We start from the raw sequence: 26,960 nt of genomic DNA on the forward strand, positions 1-26,960 counted from the left end.
TTCACCTAGCATTTCATTACAACACATTGTCAATATATTCACGTAGGAATATCTCAGCCAGGGGTGGCCAGCTTTGATGATGGAGAGGGCCACTATATTTCCAAGCTCATTCCAGGGGGCCACATCGCGTAGTGTCGCATACTGTCGGTCGGGCAAAAAAACTCTCCATATTTTCGTAAATGAATGCCCTACTTAGTCATTCTAGTATGTCATGTACATTCACAAAAGAAGCAAAAATAGCAGATCTACAAGCTCAAAACGTATCGCATGGCACATGTTTTGAGCGATAGATCTGCTTTTTTTTGCAATTTTTTATATAATTGTAATACTAGTCATTAAACTTCTAATATAGACTGAAGTAATTAAAGCGGGTCATGTTTGCATATTTGGAATTGGAACAGCTGAAATCAATAATATATCAGTATTCCAATATTAACCTGTGGGCCGCATTGAAGGTGGGGGCCGCATGTGGCCCCCAGGCCACCATTTGCCCATGTATGATCTAAGCTGTAAGTTTAGTCAGCTGTGTAATCTAGTCTATGGTCTTTATCTTTCTGCAATGTGAGTCCTGTATGTCTAGGTACTCTTCGGTAGTCTTGTGTGCAGTTGCATTGCCAAGGAAAATTCCTTGTACTGTATGTACCCACATATTTTCTGTGGCTGCATAAGAATAGGGCCAGTAACTATTGTGGGTAGAGTGAATTGCTTAGAACAGTGGTTCTCAAAGTGGGGACCAGCAGGGACACAGGTCTGTAAACTCTGAGAGTGTACCAATGTACCAATGTAACCAAATGGTCCATTTGGTTCCATTTTCATGCTCTTCCAATACCAACCTTCTCTCTCCCCCCCCCCCCCCCCCCCAGACCAAGCTCCGCACCATGGCCGACCGGGCCTTCTGCCTTCTGCTCTACTGCCTCACGTCTGTGGAATGCCCTCCCTGACCACTTGAGAGCCCCACCGTCTACTGACACTTTTAAAAACCTACCATTTAACAAAGCGTTTTCATAGTTTTATCCTTAGGTCTTTTTCCCTATGCCTTGATTTTACTTAGTTTTTAATCTTACTGTAGGTTGCTCTTTTTTTGCCTTTGCTGTTTGCCCTACTTTTTGAGACCCTGGATTGTGGGTTTACTTTATGACTTCCCTGAGCAACAGGTGAAGACGGGACGCCAGGGAAAGAGAGACGCAGGTGGGTCGTCTCCTCTCTCCTCACGCACTAGAGCAAGACTCCCTCTCTCTGAAACATTCATGACCTGCAGAGATCTCCTTACACAATGGAAAGCTACACCTCTATACCATGGCCAAAAAGGAGCTGTGTAGGGCAGGCCTATAACTCCTACACCACTTAGATATTTAAAACAGACAGCTTTCATGATGACGTAGAGGCAGCAGTGGCTCGGGAGGAGGAGTGGGAGTCTTGGAATGTGTATGTGTGTGTACGTGTGTGTGCGTGCGTGTGTGTGTGTGTGTGTGTGTGTTTGTGTGTGTGTGTAAATGTAAAGCACTTTGGAGAAAGGTGCTATATAAATGCATCATTTACCATTTATACCTCTGCATTATGGACAGTGAAGGGGGACAGGATAGTGGGGTCAGAGAGGAGGGAAATACAATATACAGGAAGTCATGGACCTCATGGGGTCACGGTCAAGTCATTAATTGGCTAATAAGTTGACAACAATTTAAGATTATTTTTCGATGTACTCAGCAGGCGCTATGTGAAAACACAAACTTTGAAAGCGCTGTCTATTATAAAGGACGACTTCACCCATTTTCAACCTATCTTCATAAATTGGTCCTCGCTAATGCTCATTATAATATGGTACCATTCTTTTCTACTTGGTCTGTGTCTCAGAGGAGGGCCGTGAACAGTTCAGAAACCTGCTTACCAGTGACATCATCAATGGGGAATCCAAGCTAATAGAAACTGCAGGCTTTCTATTCCTGGAAAGTTAGCATGCTATAATGGAAGATATCTCGCATTAATAAAAAAGTAAAAAATGATAAGTTGAAATCTTGTTTGAAAAAAAGAATTGTCTAATGATGATGTCACTGGTAGGCGGGTTTCTGAACTGTCCACAGCCTATGAGACACAGATCGATTTTTTTTTTAAAGCTACCATTTTATGATATCATGAGCATTAGTAAGGACCAATTATATTAACATAAGTTGGAAATGGGTGAAGTCGTCCTTTAACCACTTATACAAAGACTTCTAAATCATTTTTCAATTTCAAAATCGTTTGAAGTTTTTATTTTTTGCCTATAATGACATGCCCAAAATAGGGACGCCCAGGGTTAAAGAGGTTCAATTGCAACAGGCTGGATCAGCAGTAAACGCATACCTGTGGCTTCTAAACAGACACCAGTGGCCACTGGCCAGACATGAATTCAGCAGTACAGTATGAACATCCATCCAAACAGACATACATACTCACTCATTTGTTGTTCCTCCTTGCATCAAAAAGGCAAGTGATGAAATAATGTTGTTCATTCCATATATTTGTCCTGGAGAGCTGGAGCAGCCAGGGGTCTGAACTCAAAGGGAGGCGGTGAGTGGAGACAGCAGCTGCAGGTTAATTATTCAAACACATCTACATGTGATCAGTCTAATATATTATTCATTTGTGTGTGTGTGTGTGTGTGTGTGTGTGTGTGTGTGTGTGTGTGTGTGTGTGTGTGTGTGTGTGTGTGTGTGTGTGTGTGTGTGTGTGTGTGTGTGTGTGTGTGTGTGTGTGTGTGTGTGTGTGTGTGTGTGTGTGTGTGTGTGTGTGTGTGTATGTATGTGTGTGACTATCATTATCATTATTCATTTGTCAGGTCAGGTAGGAGGAGGGACGATGTGTGTTATCTGTGTAACTGTGTGTGTACTACATCTAAACAGGCGAGGGCTCCCTGTTTCTTTCACGCCCATTTAGGGAAGTTAACAGTGGGAAATCACCAGCTGACTGTGTGTGTGTGTGTGTGTGTGTGTGTGTGTGTGTGTGTGTGTGTGTGTGTGCGTGTGTGTGTGTGTGTGTGTGTGTGTGTGTGTGTGTGTGTGTGTGTGAGAGATAATGTATACGAGACCAAAAAGTCTACATAGCAGAATCTACATATGTATGTACTGTGTATATAAACAATTTACAATTTAGGCATTTAGCAGACTCTCTTAATCCAGATCAATTTACAGTAAGCAGGTAAATACGAGGTAATACATCAAATGGATAGAAATGGTAATCTAGGATCATAGGTAAACCAAGAACCTATCATCAGTCTAAACAGTATAATAACAAAACAAAACAAAGAATCTGTACATTGAAACTATACACACTATAAGATGCCAGGTCTACAAACGAACCTGGCTAATCTACATAACATGCTATCTAAATGACAAATTCTAAATTCTAAACATAGGCTTTGTATAACGGGACATTTGGGCTAATGTAGTAAACGTGGTTTGTTCTACACTTTGAGGTGCATTTTGGGTAATATGCAGTACACTATGAAGTTAATTAATTTTTTGATTGAGGTTTGGAACACCCTACAAACTGGCTGACACAAGATTGCTTTATTTGTCATTTGTTTTCCATCTGTAAGCAGCGTTAGAAAAAAACGTAATTATGACAGTAATGACACCCTAAGTTTGTCTCAAGACACTATGCTGCTAATGAGGTTTTAATCCATCTCTGTCTCATGTTCTTTCCTCTCTCCTTGCCGCTTGGTTTCATGTCTGCACCACAAGCAAATGGACACCAGTCATACAAAATGACTGATGGCATACCAGTGACTTGGGACATAATGATGAACTTCAGGTGATGTTTTTACTTCATTTTTTAAGCATAGTTTTTAATTGTTAGGTTTTGACTGCTGTGGCGTGTACCCACATTCTCTGTCACCGTGATTGAAGGCTTCCACAGCCAAGTGAGGCGGTTTATCTTTTACACCAAAGGAGCTCTATTTAGTTTTCCTCCAGATGGGAACGGCATGGACAGGATTTATGACACATTCCACTATAAGGACTAGCTATCACAGTGGTTCTCAACTGGCCCAGAATTTCATCATTTTAGGGGTAATAGCCCTTGTTTTGAGGGTGGGGTTAGTGTGTCTCTGTCTTGTATTGTTGTAATCTGGAGGTAATGTGATACAGAAGGTCAGATTACCAACCTGGGAGTGGGATAACAAATGCAAGGCAGATGAAGACACATAGGTATATGACTCGAGACTGATCAATGAGACATTGGGCTGCAACTAATTCTTTTAATTATTGATGAATTGTCAATTATTTGTTTGAGCATTATATATTAATCTGTTATTTATAATACACAAATATGGTGAAATATGGTGATAAATACAAAATGTTGGTACATGTGCAGACATCTTCAAATTGCTTAATTTGTTTACCCAGCAGTCAAAAACATAACTTGTCACTTTATATGCAACCAATACAAGCGTTTACATTTAGCTGAAATTGCAAATAGCATAACATTTGATGTTATGATACTATACCTAATAACATATATTTTTTTATTAATAGCTTCACCCCTACAGTAACCTGACTGCTCTTGTCATGATGGTAATTAGCAGGGTTTTGTTTTTATGTGTAGAGGTTATTTTCACACCATGTGCTAAAATGGGATATGGACAAAGAACATGGATCAGAGTAACAGATGGGCAGACTGAAAGGTAAAAAGAAAATACAAACCCACTCCAAACCATAGGCAAGGTGGAGGCATTCCTAAAGCTTTCTGCTTTATGCACACCAGATGCTAGAGCAGGAGCACACACGCACACGCGCACACACACACACACACACACACACACACACACACACACACACACACACACACATTCTGTACTTATTAGGACTTTCCAATGATTTGCATTCATTCTGAAAGCAGCACCTTGAAAAGTGAGGATGATAGGATCCACCTTTAATTTCTTTAAACGCAGACACACAATTGTGAGGGGAAAAACAAGAACACTGGACATGGTCATCATTTCAGAAGGGGGGTGAGCTGGACGCTGATCTAAGACCTGTCCACAACATTCCAAATACCTGCTTATATTATTTATCATATTTTTTTTTCTCTTTTCAGGATTTTCTTTTTTCTTTTACTATGATCTTGTGAAAGCCAATCTTTGATTTGTTCCTGCCTTGGAGACAAAATAGGCATCAGCACCATCTAGTGTTTTTTTAGAACATTTTTCTGTAACTAAGATACCTACCATATCGGTTTTCATCTTAAGCCACAGGGAGATTTCAGATTTTACACAAGTGCAAATCAGAATGATACCAATTATGAACAAAATGCAGGATTGGTGATGCTAATGCAGAGACAACATACTATAAGTAGCCTACAGTACATACTAGAGGCGCACATGGTTCACAGCATCTCATGTAAAGGAAAGTGCAAAGACATTAAACAATAGTGCAATAATTTCATGCAGATTGCATCATGTAGGCTATATGCAATGGCTAAAGGTTTTGGCCCTAGTTCGAGCATCTCAGAATCCCTACTATTTGCTGTGGAAATTTGTCTAGGACTAGGTCTAAAAAATACTCCTAGGACATGATAGTTATGAAACTGTACCTACAATTACGTTGCAAATTGCGTGATACTTATTTGTTTTAGCTCTTGCTCATTTGATTTTCCTATTTGTCTCATCTGTTTAAGAAAGTAGGTAGCTGATATATTGCACTTTTTACCTTTACCTTTATACCTGCTAGGTATGCTCTTAGTTGCTTGTTTTAGAAGAGAATGCACTAAGACTTCTAGTGATTAGTAGTTTTCTTGCCTATCTATGTTGAATGCACTTATTGTCGCTTGCACTTAAGTCGCTTTGGATAAAAGCACCTGCTAAATGACTAATGTAATGTGTCAATTCACTAAGACCTAAAAGGGAAATGATTTGCACTGATGGTCTTCTTTCTCCATAATTTCTTTTTCTATCATAGATGGTTTCCAAACTTGGTCTCCACGGCACTCAAACTAGTGAAAATAGCCGATCTACAAGCTCAAACTCTGTGAGCTCGTAGATCTGCTATTTTCACATTTTCTTCAAAGTGCTTTAGATGTATGGGAAGTCTTGAGACTATTGAAATGTTTTTTTTAAAGTAGGAAACAAAAAAAACTCTGGTCAACAAATGGTGTGTAGACTGTACCATGCACAGTACAGACCAGCTGTTTTATCTGGTGGTTGGCAATGTCCTTAATCAGCACCATGGAGAGAGGCGTGAAAACGAACCCATTCAGTGACCTATTTATGAAAGCAGCCGAAGGAAAATAACGGTAAACTTTTGCCAACCACAATCATTTGATGAAATGATGCCAACAGTTGAATCAAAAATGAAAAAGGAACAGCTGCTGTTCAGCAAGCTTATTATAGTTAACAAAACTAATCAAGAAGAAAACATTTTTGTTAACAAATAATGTGAACAGAAATGCTCAATATTTCATACACAAATCCCAATAGTAAAAAGGCAGATATGATGTATTTTTTTCAGATCTTTTCATATCTCCAGAGAAAAAAAAATACAATAAGAAAAACTAAAACTACCCCTTTTCAAAAAAATAAACAAACCAATTAAAACTACTGAAGTGGAAAGCAAATTCAAAACAAAGAGTAAAACTAATTTTTAAAAATATAACCTCAAATTCTGCTAAGGAGCCAAAAAGGCTGGGGCTGGTCCTGCAGATTCATATTTATCATCAGTAACTGATTTGACGGTAAATAAACAAACAGTCAATCAAATTAAATGGTATTATTTTTATTCTCTGTCAGAGTCACAGCTTATGATGTAGTGGTGCTATAGCAGTCCATTCTGACATTCGCCGACAATATTGTTTAACCAGCTAATCGTAGGTCAGTGCAGTTGTGCACAGCCTAGTAGCGTTTAGCCCTTCACTCGTCTGCCTCTGACTCCTCATCATCATCCTGACTGATCTGGAAGTAGCGCAGCTCGTACGACTCCTTGTCGGACGCCACCACCCTCAGCCAGTCACGGAGGTTATTCTTCTTCAGGTACTTCTTGGTCAGGTATTTCAGGTACCTGCATGACGATAACACAGAAAAACCGAGATGGGATTACATTTTCTATTACAGACTGGGTAGGGGTGGTACAAGAGGAAGTCTTCTTATGGTAATTAACACTAGGCCAGCAAGGGGGGTATACAAGTGTGGTGCAAGTTATCTAAGGGCATTAGGGTGACTCAACATCATGACATGTAAAATTTCCCAGTAAAAATCTGCATGCATGCGTTGTATGGAACGTGAGTCTACAAATTAAGTCTAAATTGAGTCAAAATAAATGAGTGTGTAGTCTGAAGCTCTTGCTGTTCCTCTCGATAATAAGCACCTCTGAGAACCACTGGTATAGAGGAAAAGTATTTTTGGGGCTAAGGCACACCTACGGTCAAACCCGAATCTCAAGGCACACCTACATACAGTATTAGTGGTCATAATGAATGTAGAACACATATTTTCACATTACAACCAACTACAATGAATGAAGGGTTCGTAAAAAGTTTGTTACAAGTTCTGTCTTTACTTGTCACCATAAATGCAAATCCTGTTAAATGCCATCGTCTTTGCATATCATCATCCTGTTACGCTGTTTGCTTTGCTTTTATGTTCTACCACTAAGCCTATGAGCTAATAAATATATACAGATATCAAGCGAAACTCACCTCTTGGAGAACTGCTTCTCAGATGTGACATTGATCTTGTTCTTGATACGGCTGATCTGGACCACGTTAGTCAGATTCCCTGTCTTCCCGTTGACCTTTATCCTCTCATTGAGGAAGGTTTCCTATTGGACAGAAGCACAGTGACACACTAGGGAAGAGAACCCTAGTTTGTGTTTTGACCTAGGGAAGGGAACCCTAGTCCATACACAGGATTAGCCACTCAATTCTCAAACTATGACAATTGCTAACCAAAAACAACAAATTGCAAAAAAAAAAGGTACATTATGTAAGTGTCCACATATATTGTCCACTTCTAAATGCCATCGGCTTCCCAAAGGTGAACATTTTGACTGTAATTTGCTCAGGTAACAACTCGGGGGTTCCTAGCCCAGAGAATGGCTGTGATATCGTCAAGCAGATTTAATTTATGCCATATACACAGCCATAGATTACTCCAATGCCATTCCGGGGAGGAAGTCATCACAGTGGGATTCTTTGTTGTAGTGCTGCGCACGTTCTCACCCAATAATTAAAAGCTGCGACTTGGGGTCAGCTCTTGTCATCTAGTTTCATATACATTTTTAAGTTGGAAAACATATCTTTAGTGAACAAAATGTATGAAGTGGGAAAAGTGGAGATATTTGACAAAAATACACATTTTGAGCCACAACTTTCAAATGGATATGAAGCTAGATTATAAGACCATTATCCCTCGATGACTCCCTCCTCGGGAGGGTATGGGAGTGATCTATGGCTGAATGTCATACATAAACTGTTTTTTGTTACAAACACATCCCGACTCTTATGGTGAGTTGCCCTCATAAAACATAAGACATTGACAAGCGAAGGGTCGCACTCAGAACCTCCATTTGCCTTATAATACACACGTTTCAGCCATCCAGCCTTCAGTGTATGGATGAAGGCTGGATTTCTGAAACGTTTGTATTCTAAGGCACATGGAGAAATAAAAGAAACCTTTTGTTCCCGTCACTCTGTATGTCATACATGAAATAATCACAGCCATACTTGGAATAAGGGGTTCCCACGTTGTAAGCTTGTAAGTCAGCCATTTCCATTATTTTTAGGAAAGTCTAAAATGATCAAATGTCAGTAATTTCTTTGTATAGTAAGTTATTAGTCATATCTTCCCTCTGCAATTTTTTATTATGAAGCCTAAAAGCCAAACAGAAATATCTAATAAAATAATAATATAGTTTAATGACAGAACCGCAATTAAATAGTTAATCGCAATTATTTGTTTGTAATTAATCGTTAACTTACAATTTTGTAATCGTGACAGCCCTACATTTCACTGCACAAACATCCTGGATGTGATTATTTCAAGTGATTTTTACTCTCAGACACCTACAAAGTTGCCGGAGTCCAGGATGCCGTCCTCCACGGGGTGAGTACAGTCCAGGGTGAACCTCCATGCTGCTCCCTTTTTGGACTTCTTACTCTTGACTACAGGTTTCTTCAGTTTCATCTAAAAAGGATTGAAATACAGCAGTTAAAATATTGCCTGGATGTAGCCTTGGATCAAGACTATAAATGTATTTTATCGATTGACATTTTTATATAAAAATGACAAATCGATAAAATACATCTATGATGGTCTTGATTCCACGGCTAGCCTGGATGAGTAATAACTGTTCAACTTACAAGTTTACTTTAAAAAAGGAGTAGTTCACCCAAAAAAGGACTCATCAATCCATTACATACACCATGAATGAAGTCTTGAATTCATGGAGATCTTTTTGTTTTTGTCCCATTCCTAAGTCAATAATTTGACCGGCGGTCTCTCCGGTAGGAGACTCAATGGAGACTCTTAAGTCTGGTACCGGAGACATTAGCATCTTTCCACCGGTCATCAAATTATTGTCTTAGGAATGCGACAAAAACTAGAACAATCTCTATGAAATCAAGGCTTCATCGAGTGTGTAATGGGCATTTTTGAGTGAACTACTCCTTTAACAACTTGACTGAATGCAATGAATAAAAGTAACACGTGTTAGCACAGTTAGCTACTAATGCTAACATGTAGCAACTTTAGTTTTCTCCTTTTTTCCCCCACGACCAAAACAGTGCACTGTGCGAAGCTCCATTGGTAGGCTCATTAAGGTCATTTTGAGGACGCCATAGTGAATATATTGCCCAAAACTACCTCAAATTCGGAAAATTAGCCCAACTACATATGAGCTGTCTGTACGTACCGGTGCCATGTTGAGCGAAGGGCTGAAAAGAGCGAACCGGAAGTGACATAGGGCATATGTACTACTGTCACCAGTAGTGTCACGTCAGCTGATGCTAACCTCGCGTCACCAGTCTTTCCACCTCGGAGGAAAAGCTGATACAGGAAGAGTGGGCACCAATGAGGAGTGGGCCCCCCCCTTATTTTTAACTGTGGGCCCCGATGGGATTCATGTCTCTTTGAACAAGGAGCCGGATCTTGGGGATCCGTTTCTTTTTAAGAGCCGTTCAAAGGACTGGCTCATTTGTATATTTATATATATTTTTAAAAAGGAAAAAAATAAATTTATATATATATATATATATAGACACACACACACACACGATTTGAACAGACTTAACTTTAGCAGACTTAAATGTACCCTTCAACTTATTATTTAAGCCCAAAATGACTGGATAAACAGGTTTTGTAGCAATTATAGAACTATTAGGCCTTAATTGTCGCATGTCCAAGCATGTTCTAATAGTCTACTTTACATTACTTCTAATCTCTTAAGAGCAAAATCTGTCAGCACCACTGGCTTAAAGACAGAAATGTTGTTGGTAGTAGGAAAGGAAGTAGGAAAGGAATAAACACAGAAGCACATGGGAAGGAGTGGACTAAGAAGGGGAGGAGCCAAACAGAGTCGCTGTTTTACAATAAAAAGGTGGTGCCCAAAGGCAAAAACAAAGGGGGGAAAAAAACTTGAAATCCTCTTTTTTTACCGAATGGGTTCCCAGATTACATTACTTCAGACCATATTCCAAACATATTTTTTTTACATTTTGGACATTGTTGAGGTGCCCACTCTTCCTGTTAGAAACTCTGGGAGCAAAAACGTAATAGTAGCCTACTTACATACGCCTTGGATCAAAATGGATTTCATTGATCAATTCTGACATTTGATACACAATCAAATTTCAAGCCTGGATAAAATAAATCCATGACAGTCTCAATACAAGGCTAGTCTAGATGATTATGCCATGGCTCTGCAGGAGGCTAGCCATCTGTGTGAGTGTACACACCCCCCCCCCCCCCCCATACTTTGAAATATTTAATAATCATTGTAATTGAGCAGCGCTTTGTAGCTTTGAGGAAAATGCTCCAACATTGTGCTCGGTCTACATGAATAAGCCAAAACTTTAATATTGGTAAAAATGGTAGGACTCCATTTACCTCAGTTGCCCATTTCGGCAGCTGTCTCTGTAGTTTGATAGGAGGCTACAAAGGGCAGGGTCGCCCTGCACACCCTGATAAGTAGTGTAATCATTAACAGGCAGCCTGGCTAGTAGTGCAGTCGGCAATGGCATACCACTTTTTACTGATATAGTGTTAGCGCATTGTGCAGCACTTGCTTAAGTCCCTTGCTTAAACATTTAGGTGGATATAGTAAGCCTTGATGAATCACTGTCTTTTTTGTCTTGATGAGTCAGAGAATCCATTACTGTCAGGGCGTACACAGACAGACGTACTTACTGTAGCAGGACTACTTCAGCAGCTTTCACAAACTTCAGTGACCATTAAAAATCCTAACCCAACTCTGAACCAATTTTCTCTAGGTACTCTCCGTATCACTGAGGTCCAGGAAAACACCACTTTTTTTCCTCCCACGAATTCTCTTCTCCTTAGAATGGCATGTGGTTCTCAATGAGGCACAGAGGATTTCCAATAGAGGGTGGCATGCGAGTTGTCCCATTGGTGTTGCAAATTAAGTAATTTCAGTCCCTCAGGCGCTCACAGGGTGTGGCCCCAACTGCTTCAAACAGCTCCTTCATCACAGCATCCAACTTCACTTATGGTCCAATGTGCAGAAGATGCAAAATTTTCCCCACAGTAGACCGTGGCAGCATTTAGGGATTCTTTTTATGCATACCTCCACCAAAACATGAATTAACTCGTGGCGTAAGCTTTAGCAGTACACAAAACCTACATGGAATAAAAGAAACAGTTTTGAGGTCATGTTTTTCCATTTTTACCTTTTATTTTTTTTGCCATCTCCAGTCAGGTGACAAAGGCCTCGAGTGAACAAAATACTTTTGTAAACTCTACCATCCTTCCCTCCCCGATCGAGCCCCTCAAACTATATTTTAAGTAATACACCTCACTGCAAACTGCCTCCCACAACATTCTGGAGGCCCACACCTTTGCACACTCACGCCTCAAAAACACACCTTGGATATTTGGTGGGGGGGTGATGACACCAGGGCATCGGGGCATGGCCTTAGTTGCCACGGTGACAAGAGGTAAGCGCTCAGGACCCTCACGCCCCTCAAACTTTTAATACAGACAAGAGACTGGCATTTAGAGAAATCACTGAAGTTTGTTTCCATTTGGGGAAAAGTTCTCTTTTCTTCGTGCTTATTTGAAATGCTAGGGGGTACGCCTCAAGTGCTCTTTTTTTTTTAGTGCTAGCCACTTGCAATTCCCATTTTTGGGGGGTGGGGTTAGACATCTCATCCTTGTTGCATCTGTGAGACAAGAACCGGAGCCAAAAGCCCTGCTGGAAGCTAGTATGTCAGCAAGAGGGACAACCTAACTAGTGTTAAGAATTCTATTTAAAAAGGGGGCTAACCTTTCAATCTGCTCCTTTTACAACAAAAGGAAAAAATAAACAATCACCATTCCCCCCATAAAAGGCATTAGGCCTGCTATATTTACTCTAAAGAATATAAAAAAATAATCATACAAAAGCTAAATCCGGTTGTTATTTCAACATTCAGGAATGTGAGTGGCGAGACATTTTGAAGTCGAAAATAAAAACAGGAATGAGCAACTAATCTGCTGTTTTTACATTTATTTTTTTCCTTCATAAAGTAGAATGTAGCCAAACAAAACCTCAGTGATTCAGGCGTTAAAGACCACACGCAGTTAGTGAGCCACGGTGGAATAAAACAAAACAAGGTCCTAACAGCGATGGAGTAGAGAAACAGATGTAGAAAAAAATAGAATTGAGAGCGAGAGAATTGAGGGGATTATCACAACAGAACAATTGAGGTTGTCCGTGAAGGCCGTCGCTTTGGTGACAGAACCAATGAGAATGCAGGAGACCGGTGGTGGGCGGTGCTTGTTGCGCTTTGGCAGCAAGGTTCTTCCTACTTGTTCATGGCCTTGATGGCCACAGCGCACTCATCTCCCATGGCAGCCAGCACAGAGACCTGCAACGATGGACAAATGGAGCAAATTAAGGAAGGAGACATGGTCCAAGACAAATGTTACAAGATGTTTCACAATCTGCATTTGAAGAACATATTAGTTGCTTGAAGTGCATGCAAAAACGTAATTAAACTACACATGTCCATCCTCTGTTTTGCTGCAGGGACTACTTCAAAGCACAACAGATATTTTGATGGCTAGTGGTGCCTAAAAAAAAAAAATGAATAAATGAATAAAACACTACCCTGGCTGATTCAGACTGCTAGTGACGAAAAACTACAGTGAAGCATTGTAGGTCTTGTAGTCGCATCAGATTCAATGCGATGGAACTTTCCAACAGCAAGTGGAAAGTCTAGCTATGCTAGATGGACTAGCATAGCTGGTGTTTTTTCATTGGACTCACTGCATATAACAAATAAAAAGGAAACACGGTGATCAGTTTAATTTTGACTTACCATGAATTCATCACCAGCCTCAAACTTTGTCATGATCTCCTTGCCCAGGTCACCTTCAGGACATCGCAGGTCTTCCCTGATCTCTCCATTATCAGACATCAGAGACATGAAATCTTCGGCGATGTTGAGAAGCTGGACATGGGAGGCAAAAAAAAATCATGAAAAATCATGCAATCATGAGCATTGTCCAACAGTCAAAATGCTGCCACTATTTGCAATTAAGGCATCCAATGCTATATTATTTTTGTGCCAACACCATATTCTGCACCAGAGGATGGAACTTCTGATGGAAGCTGACTTTTCTAATCTACACCATCATAACATTGATGAGAATTTATATGGGAAGAGGTCAACTGGCAAAAATATACATAGAACAGATATATGAATAGGCAAAAACAATCCCCAAAAAACACAATAAACGCTGCAATCAGAGGGGTGACAAAAGTGCCCGAATATTTGTCATTATTAAACTTTGCCACATCTACAGGTATGTCAATAACAGGCTTCCAGAATATCAATGGGATGAAGCATATACTATAGGATGCAGACAAAATCCAGCTTCAATATGTGTTGTGTTGACTACAAAGTCAGCTTTTATTCTATTAGTATGGGTATTTTTCCATCATGTTTTGTGGTCCCTAAGCAGTCCAGTAACACAAAGGCTGAGGTAGTTTATCTGCCAATGATAGGTACAAACAAAACACTTTAGGCCAATGCAAACATTTGCACAAACCAAATCACTGGTTACTACTAGGTAACCGGTCAACTGACTATAGAGATGTCAGATTGTAAATGGACCAACGACAATCAGCTTTGCAGTGCAACAAATCCACTCTACTTTGACCTCGACCTTTCCAATACCACTTAATTAGTCATCAGGTTAATGTAACATGTGAGGGGGCCATGAAGTCAAACACCGGGTTGTTAACGACGTACTCGTGGTCAATAAGAGTGATGGTTCTTCCAGAGTCAAAATTGAAGTGGAACTGACCTTGAGGGGCTGGCCAGTTACACAGTGCCATACACAACTGCATAACATACAAGTGCCCATTTCCAACAACCACCCTGCATCCATTTTTGCCAAATACCTGGAATACAGGGTTAAGCTCTTCAATGACTCATAAAAATAAATAAATACAGTACAGCACTCCAGCCAAGACGGACAGCAGTTGCCTTCAACTTCAGTTCTGGATTCTTTGATTTTTGGCTGAAGGCACGGTAGTTCTGTCGAGTCAGCTGAGGGCACCTTTTCCTTTGTCCTCTAAAATAACATTGCTGGGTTATGTAACCTACCTGGTAGTCTGTACGCTTGATGGAAGGGACGTCCATGTTGTGGGTGGAGGGGCACATATCTTCATACTTCTTGTTGGTAAAGATGTCAATACCAACCATATTAACCTGTAATGTAAGGAGGAGGGGAGGGTGTTAACATATCTCAGAAGGATTTTACATCATGCTGAATATAAATGCATTTTAACAGTAGGCATGATTTGAGGCGTGCAAATAGGCTGTTTTCAGTATGTGTACTGTCCGTCACAGTCGGCCTCTCATGGGCAGAAATTGCAATGAAGCAGGAGCTTGCCATTACATTTAAGACTCACTATGAGCTAATGGCCTGCATAAAACAAACTGCATAATACCGTTTGTACTAGTAAATGCATAGTTTGCTTCAGTTAACGCTTAACTCTTTGCCTATCTTTCTTATTGGAAAGGAAATCTGTTTGGTAATTTTTTTATGAGTCATCATCCATTCTAAAAAAGAAGTAGTCTGCACACTGGTAATGCTGAAATGCCCTGATGAAGATCTGATTGATCGAAACGTTGACATCCTGATGAAGATCTGATTGATCGAAACGTTGACAACGCAATAAAATACAGCGACGCTTTTTCAGCATTACAAGTGTGCAGACTACTTCTTTTTTAGAATGGATGATGACTCATAAAAAAATTACCAAACAAATTTCCTTTCCAATAAGAAAGATAGGATTCAGCATTACCAGTGTGCAGAGCTTTGATTAATGATTATGGATTTTTTTTATGGGCATTCCTAATCACTTGGTTATCAGACAACAAAACCATTAGCTTTTTGTGATGCTTTTTTTCCAATCTGCAGGTAAGATGCAGGATTTTTGGTGCACGGCCCCGTCGAACGACGAAGTATACATTCGGCTCACAGGCTTGGAGATTAAGTGGAATTGTAGCAGAGTAGGCCTACCCCAATTTGCACCATTGACAGCAACGATGTGGCAAAACACAAACATCGAAGTTTCCTTTAATGGACTAAATAAATCCTGCCACTGCGGGATAAATGAATCAAACACCCGATCCGCCCCACCTCCCCCCTTGAACTTAAGTGACTCGGCGTGGGGCAGCGAACTCGCATGTCAAATCGCATTGATTGACTTGCGATACAAACTACAGACAAGTTTTAAGACCGGACATGCATTCCTACGTTGTCAAGCTTGCGATGCGCAGCGAGGATTTGGATTATAGAAACCAGCTACTGTAGATAGGTTTACTTTCATTTTCGTATTTACGGCTCATCTTTGAAAATATAAACAAGGCTTTGCTTTCAAGCATACAGTAGCTGACAAAGACAACTAGGAAAGCAAAAGCTCTTCCCTCTTTCCTCCTCTCACTCAAGTACAGGGGACACCGGTCAGGGCAGCCGTTTTGTGTTTAGATTTATCAGAAATCAGTGCAACAAGAACAGGCCTTATAATCATGATTAGAATGGACCAAATTGATTAATATTTTGCTCCCGTTTAGTATTGCGCTTTACATTTAATTTGCCTATATTTTAAGAGTTGAATTGAGGCAGAACATTACATTTGCAAAATAAAGAATCTCCCAAACAATTCGCCCCATAAAAACTACAGACGATATGACTCATCCAATCGCTGATTGCCAATATATCTACCATATCGTCCAACCTTACTTGCCAAATGGCAACACATGTACCCCAGATGTAATAAGAGATGACAACTTTGTAAAGGTTATTTTTGGATTTGACAGTGAGACCGAAAAGGCGGGAAAGAGGGTGGTGACATGCAGCTAAGGGGCTCTGGTCAGATTCAAACCTGGGCCAGCTGTGAGAAGGAATTTAACCTCAATTATCATGTTACATGCACCCTTACCAGGTGAGACACCGGGGGCACCCCATAGAGATGCCAACTTGATTTAAGTTGCTGACCCACCGTATAGCTTACAAAATGTTCAACATTCCCCTACAGAGTGGCTGTAGACGACAACACTAATGTCGGTCTGCCCGATAAAACAACTTGCCCAGGGTAGGGCACCAATTGGCTGAGACACCGTAGACTTCGGTGTTTACTTCATACCTTGGCATGCCCGTGCTTGCCGGTCTTGGAGGTGGACATCTCCACAATTTTGCAGGGGCGTCCCTTCAGCACCACAAAGCCGTTCTTACGCAGGGCAGAGCATTGCATGGGGTAGGTGGATGAGGCGCCAGACTCGGCGGTCGTGAAGTCAATATCAGGGTCTGACATGGTGCAGAGAATCAGGGACACTGCAAAAGAAACAGTCTGGATCAATTAATAAGCCAGCGACTTTGTACGCAGCACAATAGACATATCTATACACATCTTTTTTACACACTTAAAGCTATATTCTTCATCAGGTCAAAAAGCGGAAATAGCCAATCGACAAGCTCAGAACATGGTGTGAGCTTGTAGATCGGCCATTTCCACCAAATGTTTGCCTATTATATATGGCATTATCAGAATAGGGACATTAGGGTTCATGTGGTTAATCAGGGTCAATGCCATTCAACAGGCACCTATGGGGTGACATTAGTGATGTTCAGTACATAGTCATATTTTGTCTCATTTGATAATCAAACCCAAACACTAAGCTAGATCAAGCTCAAGATAGCATGCATGCCCCTAGTTGATTTGTACAGATCACTGTCAAGACAATCACATGTAGCTACATACTAGGAACGTGACATTTACATTTTTATTACATGCAAGCACGTGTGGCAGTGCATGGACTGGACACAAGTGCACCATCTCTTAAGCGTATGTATCCACAACCAATCGCGCCGTTTCGCTCATTAACTCTCACAACAGAAAATCAAATTGACGTCCCTCCCCTCCACACACACACACCCACCCTGACGGCCGGCTAAAAGTTGTCACATCATGCGAGCTTCTGCGACAAAGCTAAAATGCTACAAGCTAGCAGGCTACGATCGCGAGACTAACTAGGGCTTCCTCATGGTCCGTCACCCACCCTCCTCTGACTGGAGCACAAATCCAGCAGACATTTGACAGGCTAAATTGGGATTAACACAACACCAACAAAAAGATCAGCAGTGACGAGTCCAAAAACGACAGAGTTTCGCAGGGCCGTCGCCTGATCACATAGGCAGTCCTGCAACCGGCTGATACTCCAAGTTCACAAACTCAACTATACACAATAACGTTAGCAAATGCTTTGGTTCTGCAGCTAAAGGCCAATTATAGTGAGGTTCTGAGACCAAAACATGGCTCAGAGCCATGAGAGCAACGCAGGCATGGTAGGTAATGACTGTCTGGTCATGTTAGGAATCATTTAACACACATAACGGATCAACCACGCCAGACAACCATCTACAAACAACTACTTTTAAAGTCAAAGAGAAAACGAATGAAACTTAAGTCAATCTAGGCTACCACTAGCCCACCATGTAGTTGATGAATTGAATACATGGTCCTCAATGGAAATGAATGAAGTCCACTAGGACTTTTTGGGATAAATCCTTATAAGCAAGTGATAACTGTACTCGTGCTATTTGCATTTCAGTTTAAGTATTCAGTCAATCAATGCCCCCAATAATACAAATAACTGTTTCATTTAAGTTTAGTTAAGATGGAGGCCACACTGTTGGCATACATACAACACAACGCTACTAGCGGAGTGTGATGATGATGATGGGCCAGTTCATCATTTCACGCCCGACACTTCATTAAAACCAAACCGTTATTAGCACGCGTCAACACTCACAGCCCGTGCTCAATGAGCTTACGTCATCTATGTAGGCCGACACAGGCTAAAACTAAACACGCTCGCGCTGTGACAGCCAGCGTCGCGCGACATAGCGCGAGCGTGTTTAGCCCGTGTTGAGGCTAGCTTTAGCCTAGCCTCCATTCAACTTCCCAACGCTAACCTACCTACCGTATATAAAAAACCCACGGGAACAACAATTGCCGTCCACGCTGGAGGAAAGGAACGTGAGTTTTGAATTAAAACGTTACGATGTAAAAGACCTCGTTAGAGCGTCTGGCACGAGACAGACGTTGTTAATAAAAACGGAGGAGGGGATAACGGCCCGGGTTGTCGCTCGCGCAGGCCGCATGTTCTCTTTCTCTTTGATTCGGTACAACATGGACCCACACCCAGCCACCACGGTGCTAACCTACCGACTCTTAGAGGGAAACGCTAAACTCTCCCTCCCCGGGCGTCCAAGCGGGGCCACTCACCGGCTCGATAAAACGGTTGGGCGGACGCGCTGCGGGTACAGTACGTTCAGTTCTCGGGTTTATCTGTTTTAATATCCCCCCGTAGAGACAGAAACACGCGCCATGCCACACTTACCTTCCAAGAAAAAGAGAGGACCGACTATACGCATGCGTAGCCAACTTTACCGCAGGGAGGGAGGGTGCGTGGGGTGGGGGGGACTTCCGGTTGGCTGGGCGACGAGCAGAAAGGGTTGCCAGGTTCGATTTTTTTAAGCGCTGGAGTGTGCGAGACACCCCCCTTCCCTTGTCTGCTTGTTTCTTTCTAGTGGGTTGACAGTTCTTTGTTACAATTATTTAGGAATGAATGACATTTTGGTAAATTTTTCTGTACACACATCCTTTACACAATATAATGTTAACTTAAAGTGATATTGTTTGGTTAAAACAAAAAGTATTTTGTTAAAAGGTTAAAATATTATATTCTGATAGTAATCATTGCTATAGAGTGTTTTTTTCAGTAACAGATGTCTCCCTGTCTCTCCAGCTCTTTAATAAACAGAAAATACATTTTTCGGTAGGTGTCAAAATCTCAGCCAATCAGGAGAAAGTACCCATTTTTAAGCTTAATTTGTATAGTGTTCCAGTTCCAATTTTGTCTGCTCATTTCTTAGTGTCATCACTTCCAATTTCACTTGTTTAATCTGTATCTTGACTGAGTTCTCTGTCCTGGTTGGATAAAATTGGAAATGAAACCGAAACTGAAACAAAAATGCATTTTCTGTTTAATAAAGAGGTGGAGAGACAAGCAGACTCCTAATACTGAACAAACACTCTATAGCATTGAGTACTATCAGAATATAGAGCTATTTAACACTTATTTTAAACAATGCAAATCACTTACCCTACCTTTAATAATGAATGATTCTGGCTAGTGATGAACAGAAGGCAGTTGCCAGGTTTGAAGCGCTGGAGTGGCAAGACATCCCCTTTTTTCCACTTGTTTCTTTTTAGTGGGTTGCCAGTTCTTTATTACAATTATTTAGGAGTGAATGACATTTGGGTCACATTTTTTGTAAACTGCACACAAATCTTTTCCCAATATAATCTTGAGCTTATGTGTTAACTTATGAACGATTCGGCTAGTGATGAACAGAAGGGTTTGCCAGGGTTGAAAAACTGGACAGGAGGACCCCCCCCCCTTTTGAATTTCTTTTCTCCATTGGTTGCCTGTTACATCACCATAATCCTTGTGCATTAATGACATTCATTCACATTTATAAATTTCACTAATATTTACACACATCTTTTATGCAATATTCTGTTGTTGTGGGAGACCCCGTCACACATGCGTCATGCGTCACAGGGGGGGTGTAAGTGGGACTGAGTTACTTTTTTAAACCTGGTCTTTTTTAAAGAAAAAAAAATCATAGGGAAGCCCACAGTGAGTCCTTGTCCCCGCAGGGCCCAGAATTTGGTGCTACGCCCCTCGCACACAAGAGACTGAATTTCTACATTCATTGCTTGAGGCAGTAGGCTACTAGGCTACTTGTCAACCAGTAGGTGTTTGTTCTACCCAGTGGCTCTCAACCTGTAGGACGGGGCCCACTAGTGGGCCATGAGGATATTGCAAGTGGGCACCCAAACAATTGTCAAGACACTAAGATTTTAATGACAATAGAAAATAGACATAGAAAACATGCATGTAAAAAAAATGTCATGGTATTATTTTCCTTTACAACCTTGAAAAGTGAGTTTTCACTGTGATACCGATAAAATAATAACTTAAAGTATACTATGCTAGTTCCATTGATCCAAACCGGAACACGGTTGATTAATTGATCATTCAAATAAACATGCACTCTGATGCACTCTAAAAATGCTCTGAAAACGCTCGCGGCAAAGTGGGCCCTGATCCAGAAAACGTTGAGAACCACTGGCCCCCCCAGGGGGGGCTCACATGATTTTGAGGGGGTCCTGGGATGACAGTGAGTCTGGGAGATAGGTGGGGGTTATTCCTCTAATTATAATTACAATGACCTGGTGTGAAAGAAAATGTTTGTATGAATATGGACAGCCAAAATCTGTTGGAATTTCTTTTTCATGTGTTTGTCATAATTAAACTTGTTGTTGACTATCAAGAAAATAAAAACATGGCACTTCGTGTCAAAAAGGTTGCCGACCCCTGGGGTAGAGAGACCATTTGGGAATGGAAAGGTCTATGTGTCAAAGTGTCCTCAAGACGCTCAAGTCTTTAAGGATTAGTTCACCAAAAAAAAAGAATATCAATTACACACCCCATGAAGCCTTGAATTCATGGAGATTTTTTTGTTTTTGTCGCATTCCTAAGACAATAATTTGATGACCGGCGGAGTCTCAAAGAGTTTCCATTGAGTCTCCTATTGGAGACTCTGCCGGTCATCAAATTATTGGCTTAGGAATGCGACAAAAACAAAAAAATCTCCATGAATTCAAGGCTTCATGGGGTGTGTAATTGATAGAAAATAAGTAATTTCTTTGGGTGAACTACTCCTTTAACTATTCCCCGGGTGCCATATTAATGGCAGCCACTGCTCCTATAACAATAGTTAGGATGGGTAAATGCAGAGGACAAATTCTATATTATGTGCAAATTTGCTGTGGAAAAAATACCACCCCCCCCCCAGCGACAAATAAAAGTGACACAATTATATTCATAAAAAAGTTTGTCTTCTGACTGTTGCCCACTACAATAGACGTTTTGAATGTTAATGAACTGCCATTTATCTATTATTCTTTACAACTAATTACAGTTTACCTGCCTTATTGCAATTTTGTTCTAAATCTGGCAAACCGTGGTAAGCAATCCCCCTTTTTTCAATGCTATAGAAAGAAAGAACAAAAAGCCCTAATATGCTGAACGTTAAATACACCAGTATGTTCAGATATGACATGTGGTTTGATATATCAAGTCACTAAACAATTTGATCAATTACATCAGTAATTCTAAACCTGTGGTCCACTGGTGGGCCGTGAGGATATTACCAGTGGTTCCCCAAATAATTGGCAAAATACAGAAGATTTGAATGATAATATAACATTAATATAAAATGTGAAAATAATGTCATGGTATTTTTCCTTTAAAATCGTGAAAAATTAGCTTTCATTGTGATACAGATAAAAAAGGAACGTAAAATATACTATGTTACTGTAGTTCCTCTGATCCAAGCCACAACACAATCGATTGATTAGTCATTCAAATAAATATGCTCTGAAAATCCATGCGGCCCACCCACCTGACCACTTAACCCAGTAAGACCTGAGCGAGGCCGATTCTACGAATGCCTTCTGAATCAGTGGTTCTCAAACCTTTTCGTGCCAAGGACCCCCAAATTGATATATATTTGTCCGCGGACCACAATCTGAAAAGGTTTTGTGCCAGGGACCCCCAGAAGAGAAGATTTGTGTAAAAACAAATACAAAGATATTCATTATTTTTCAAACACTTTCAAGATTTTTCAAAAAATGTAAAATAAATAGCAGATGTTCAAGCTTGCAGCGTGGCACGAAGTGACGCGCTGTGAGCTTGTATATCTGCTATTTATCTGCTATTTGAGAACCACTGTTCTAAACCACTGTTCTAAATCCTAAGAGTTTTCTGAAAAACGTACGTTGCTATAGCTAAAATCTAAAATGACACAGACGTTTTCCCCGGATGGAATGGGTTAACGCGGCAGCCAAATGGCTGCGAACGCTTTCAACATTTTCAAGTGAGCCCTGATCCAGAAAAGGTTGAGAAGCACTGGTCTAGGAGGATGATGTCTCTTGGTATCAGTGATTCTGGAAAAGTCAAGGCATAAAAATAGTGACAAGTTCTGCTGTACAAGGAAATGACATTTATTGTCAAAATTTTGAACGTCACAGAAGAGTGTTCCAGATTGAGGTTGGATTCGTAGTGAGCCCAGTGGTTCCGACTAGGTGAAAACATAGACATGCATTACTCACTCACACACTCGCACCTCCATACATACGTTCACAGTCAGATACGTACAAAAATCGAAATACAAATACAAATACAAATAATACCACAATAAAAACATTTTTTGTTTGTTTTAAGAAAGTCTTATAGCTATTTTTTTTCTGTTCGGTAGAAAGGCAACTAAACCTTAACATGTGAACATCCTTTCTTTTTTGTCTTTCGTTAAAATGAGCCATAAGATATAACCAAAACGAAATGCTTCTCTCTAGTATAGTTTTTCTTTCTTTTTTTTTAAATCTATGGTTTCTTCCCTCTTAGTGAAACAACAGACACATCTGGCAATAAAGGCGTCAGCTGGCGTGGCCTGGACCGGCATCACAAACAGATATGCTATTAGTTTAGAACAGCAGTTTTTGTACACCTGAAATCGGTGTTGATCTCGAGGTTCAGGGCCCAATGCACTATAACACAATAATCTATTAAAATTATTCAGAACACTGTGTCATCTGCATTTGAATTATATAAACCCACTGGCTGACAAACGCTGTTAGATCTATGAACAAGGAAGCAGCAGAAAGAATGGAAATGACCCGTTTCTGTCTCGTAGCCTACTCACTGTCCCACTTTCATTAGCAGCTTCACCTTCTGGTGGGAAAATTAGCATACTGGTGGAGTGGTCATCCTGAAACCATATTTTGATACCTGGAGAGCATTAGCTAAATGCTTAAACGTATGTGAATGTAAGAGTAAGAATTACTTTTGTTGCAATCTTTTGAATACAATCAAGCCTAAGCCATTAAGCCATTGATTTGGTGATCCAAATAGAGATAATTAGTAACTAGTACTGGTTTAAGAACATTATTTCTAGAAAAACATTCTAGAACATTGCCAAGTAAAGCTAGTTTGTTACAGCTACAAAATACTTTTGGCCTCACTTCAGAAATCTATCCCTCGCTAGAACTCTATCCTTCACCGTCAAACATCAGTAGTTGCATGGGAAAGTATTGCCTCTAAAGCCTAATTTATACTGTGTGAGCTAAGTCGTGGCTCATGGCCCATAGCTCCAACAGTATCTAGTACAGAGCTATGAGCCATGAACCATGAGCCACGGCTTGGCTCACATAGTATAAATTAGGATTAACAGTTCGTATCAATAGATGACACACAGAACCAATATGTATCATCGCACAAATGTACAAAAACACCTCAATAAACAGTGAAAGAACTGAAAAGAAAAAAGAGGAGAGTTTGGGTCAGCAGTCACAACAGTTGTACTCTTCTCAACTCCTTTCTCAGGTTGTTGGTTTAAGAAATCTCACAACTGTGAGTAAATAAAAAGTGGTCACATTTTACAGAGGTGTGACAGAAAGTGACAGCCTGCTGTTTGTGTTGGTGTTGTTGTTCCTCATTGTTTTATCTCGCTCAGACACAGTCAATGAGCGTCAGTTTGCAAAGCGGACTCGGACTGTCCCTACACAGCAAAGAAATCTCACACCTGTGAGTAAATAATAAGTGGTCACATTTTGCAGAGGTATTGAATTGAATTGACAGAAAGTGACGGCCTACTGTTTGTGTTGTTGTTCCTCATTGTTTTACCTCGCTCAGACCCAGCCAATGTGTGTCAGTTTGCAAAGCGGACTGTCCCTACACAGCAAAGTGAGTATTTACAAGAAGTGTAACGCACACAGAATGGGTAGAAAATATAAATGTTGAAGAGAACAAGGGGAGCAAAGGTGAGACCACCACAAAATTATACGCTTGTGAGATGCCATGGTCTCCTCATGAGAACAGGTGCAAAACGCTGGTTTCTTTTTTTCTCTTGCTGTTGCAGCATCGAAGGAATATCTATAACCTTCTTCTTCTATTCCACCAGAAGGAAAATTAAATGGCATTGTAGCCATAGTGAGGAAGCAAAGGTGCACATCAACAAGTGTAAAATTGTCTCCAAATGAACTGAGATTTGACTTATAAAACAAACTGCTTATTTATAGTATTTGGGCCGTTCCTTTTCACAATGACATCAAAAGATGCACAATTAAAATGTCACTCTAAAGTAATAATTTTGACTTGACAGATGTTTGCCCTGTTCTACACAGTGAACTACTCTCCGTACCGGGGCCTCATATGACCTAAAGCTACTCAACACAATATTAGTGTCCTTTTGCCTTATAATAGCATCCCTCAGAGGAACAAAACAAAACACCAGTCAATCTAAACAAAAGAAAATGTGTCATCTGTTGACTTGTTATGCAGTCTCTTCGTTTTTTCCAACAGTAACACTGAGGCCTGTAGCGCTCCACCCAGTGGCCGGAGGCCAGCTTTGCAGGCGAAATACTACTACAACAATGACAGCGCCGGTTGTGGTTGGTTGGAACCTTTCCTGTGGTCGCATAATTGTTCAATTAGACAGTCTTTTTTTATGTATCTGTCTGTCTTTTCGTTGGGCCCCCATCCTCTCTTCTGGTGGGTGATGGATGGGACAGAGACGAGGGCTGTGATGATGGAGGGGGGGGTTACCAGTTCATCATTGAGCTTCTGTTGAGGGTCATGAAGAAGACTTGACTGCTGCCTCCGGACCGCACCGAGGCAAAAAACACCTGAAGACAAACACAAATGTTGAGAAAGGAGGCTTGAGTTAGTCACTCTATGTGTAAAAGGCAAGGCAAGTTTATTTGTATAGCACATTTCAATAACAAGGCAATTCAAAGTGCTTTACACAAAACATTAAGCGCCTTAAGACAAGAGCATTGCAATATAAACATTATAAAAGGCCATTTTGGAAAATATGAATAGATAACAGAGATAAAGATAATAACATTACAGAGTAGCACAAGAATGGACAGAGTTGAGAGCAGACCTACAGTTTTCTGGGAGTTTATTCCAGATGTATGTTGTGCGTAAAAATGGAACGCTGCTTCTTCTCAGTGTACGGGGGCTGTTCCTAGTTTTGGGACTGCATATATTGCCTCATGACAGGCTGGACTACTGATATGTCTTTAATTATGAATTTTACAACTCATGCTCTACAACCAATGTTGCTACAGTACCAAGCAAGTAGGTTACTGCCTATAGAGCACCGAAGCCAGTAGAGGGCGCATTCTGCAGGTTCATGGCTTTACTTTTTGTATTGATATCCTCATTGGGAACTGTATATATATAAGAACCGTGTTCCAAAAATAAACACACCACCCTGGCGTTTTTACTCATATGGATATGAAGCATCGACTGAAGGTGTAAATGTACACATTTACCCAAAGAGTAACACAATATAAACACTAGAAACGAGTCTAACAACCCAAAGACTACATTTCCCATGAACGCGGCTGCTGTGGGGACAGTGATTTCAGACCCGGAAGTAGTAGTTCTTAAGACTTTTAAGGCAGAATTAATTCCATTTTCGCCAGAAACAGGCTGTATCAAATATGAATGAATATCATAAACGATGCAGAGCCACCCCCCTGACAAAAACGCCAGGGTGGTGTGTTTATGTTTGGAACACAGTTCTTATATGACGTGATCTAAGATTCCCAAATGGGGATTTCAACACAAAAAATAAAGCCACGAACCCAGGAACAGCGCCCTCTACTGGCAGTGACGTCAGACTTAAGTTCGGTGCTCTATTGCCTTGTATTTCTCGGTTCTGTAAATAATCTGGAGCTACATCCTATGGATGAAAGGCATTATGAATCATTGCTTCTTTGAGGGATCCTAGCCCAATAGCCATTGCAATCTTCTGAAATGACACCAGTTGGTGCCCCTGTGTGTGTGTCTGTACGCATGTGTGCGCGTGTGCGCACACACATGCGTGCGTGTGTGTATTACATTTCTTAAATGTATTTCTTTCATACTAATTCTAGGGACATATTATTGAAATGTCTATTATCAAAATGCAGCATTGTTGGCTGTTGCATTCCTACTATTCTACACTGACACTGTGCACTGGATAAAAGCACAATATGAATGAATAAAGTATGTAATAGTACGTACTGTATATGTGTGTATATACTGTACAGTATGTGTATCGGTTTGTAAGATAAGAC

The 26,960-nt window shown here is 40.6% G+C and overlaps 3 protein-coding genes across 5 annotated transcripts in view; all 3 read right to left on the reverse strand.

Annotated features, from left to right (window-relative positions):
* Positions 1–6,730: 6,730 nt before the first annotated feature.
* Positions 6,731–9,904, reverse strand: rpl22l1 (ribosomal protein L22-like 1). Its single transcript, XM_080417901.1, has 4 exons — positions 9,879–9,904; positions 9,035–9,151; positions 7,666–7,787; positions 6,731–7,028 (listed from the first exon to the last, which is right to left on the reverse strand). Exons 1-4 carry the CDS (start codon positions 9,885–9,887, stop codon positions 6,881–6,883), a joined length of 396 nt encoding a protein of 131 aa, XP_080274027.1. The 5' UTR covers positions 9,888–9,904; the 3' UTR covers positions 6,731–6,880.
* Positions 9,905–12,669: 2,765 nt separating this feature from the next.
* eif5a (eukaryotic translation initiation factor 5A) lies at positions 12,670–19,173 on the reverse strand. Of its 3 annotated transcripts, none has more exons than XM_080417602.1 (5): positions 19,102–19,173; positions 16,845–17,032; positions 14,797–14,901; positions 13,504–13,635; positions 12,670–13,050 (listed from the first exon to the last, which is right to left on the reverse strand). In XM_080417602.1, the coding sequence occupies exons 1-5, from the start codon at positions 19,133–19,135 to the stop codon at positions 12,988–12,990; spliced, it is 522 nt and encodes a 173-aa protein (XP_080273728.1). In that variant the 5' UTR covers positions 19,136–19,173; the 3' UTR covers positions 12,670–12,987. The 3 variants fall into 3 exon arrangements, with proteins under 3 accessions (XP_080273728.1, XP_080273729.1, XP_080273730.1); XM_080417603.1 differs by having other exon boundaries at positions 18,987–19,107; XM_080417604.1 differs by lacking the exon at positions 19,102–19,173 and adding an exon at positions 18,927–19,095.
* Positions 19,174–22,814: 3,641 nt separating this feature from the next.
* tnikb (TRAF2 and NCK interacting kinase b) overlaps positions 22,815–26,960 on the reverse strand; it is a 50,662-nt gene continuing 46,516 nt past the window's right edge. The window contains exon 26 of the mRNA XM_080418153.1: positions 22,815–25,517. Coding sequence (XP_080274279.1) covers positions 25,434–25,517 — 84 coding nt within the window. The 3' untranslated portion in view covers positions 22,815–25,433. The remainder of the gene's footprint in view (positions 25,518–26,960) is intronic.

The sequence above is a fragment of the Gymnoscopelus braueri genome (assembly GCF_963280865.1).
Source record: "Gymnoscopelus braueri genome assembly, chromosome: 21".
Taxonomy (NCBI): domain Eukaryota; kingdom Metazoa; phylum Chordata; class Actinopteri; order Myctophiformes; family Myctophidae; genus Gymnoscopelus; species Gymnoscopelus braueri.

Excerpts from the sequence above, each read along its gene's own strand:
- rpl22l1 (XM_080417901.1), bottom strand. Across the intron at positions 7,788-9,034 it reads TCCTGGACTCCGGCAACTTT|GAAACCTTCCTCAATGAGAG; the intron begins GTAGGTGTCTGA and ends TCTGTCCAATAG. Across the intron at positions 7,029-7,665 it reads GAGAAGCAGTTCTCCAAGAG|GTACCTGAAATACCTGACCA; the intron begins GTGAGTTTCGCT and ends ATCGTCATGCAG.
- eif5a (XM_080417602.1), bottom strand. The coding sequence starts at position 19,135 with ATGCGTATAGTCGGTCCTCTCTTTTTCTTGGAAG. Across the intron at positions 13,636-14,796 it reads TCAAGCGTACAGACTACCAG|CTTCTCAACATCGCCGAAGA; the intron begins GTAGGTTACATA and ends TCCCATGTCCAG. Across the intron at positions 13,051-13,503 it reads AGGCTGGTGATGAATTCATG|GTCTCTGTGCTGGCTGCCAT; the intron begins GTAAGTCAAAAT and ends CCATCGTTGCAG.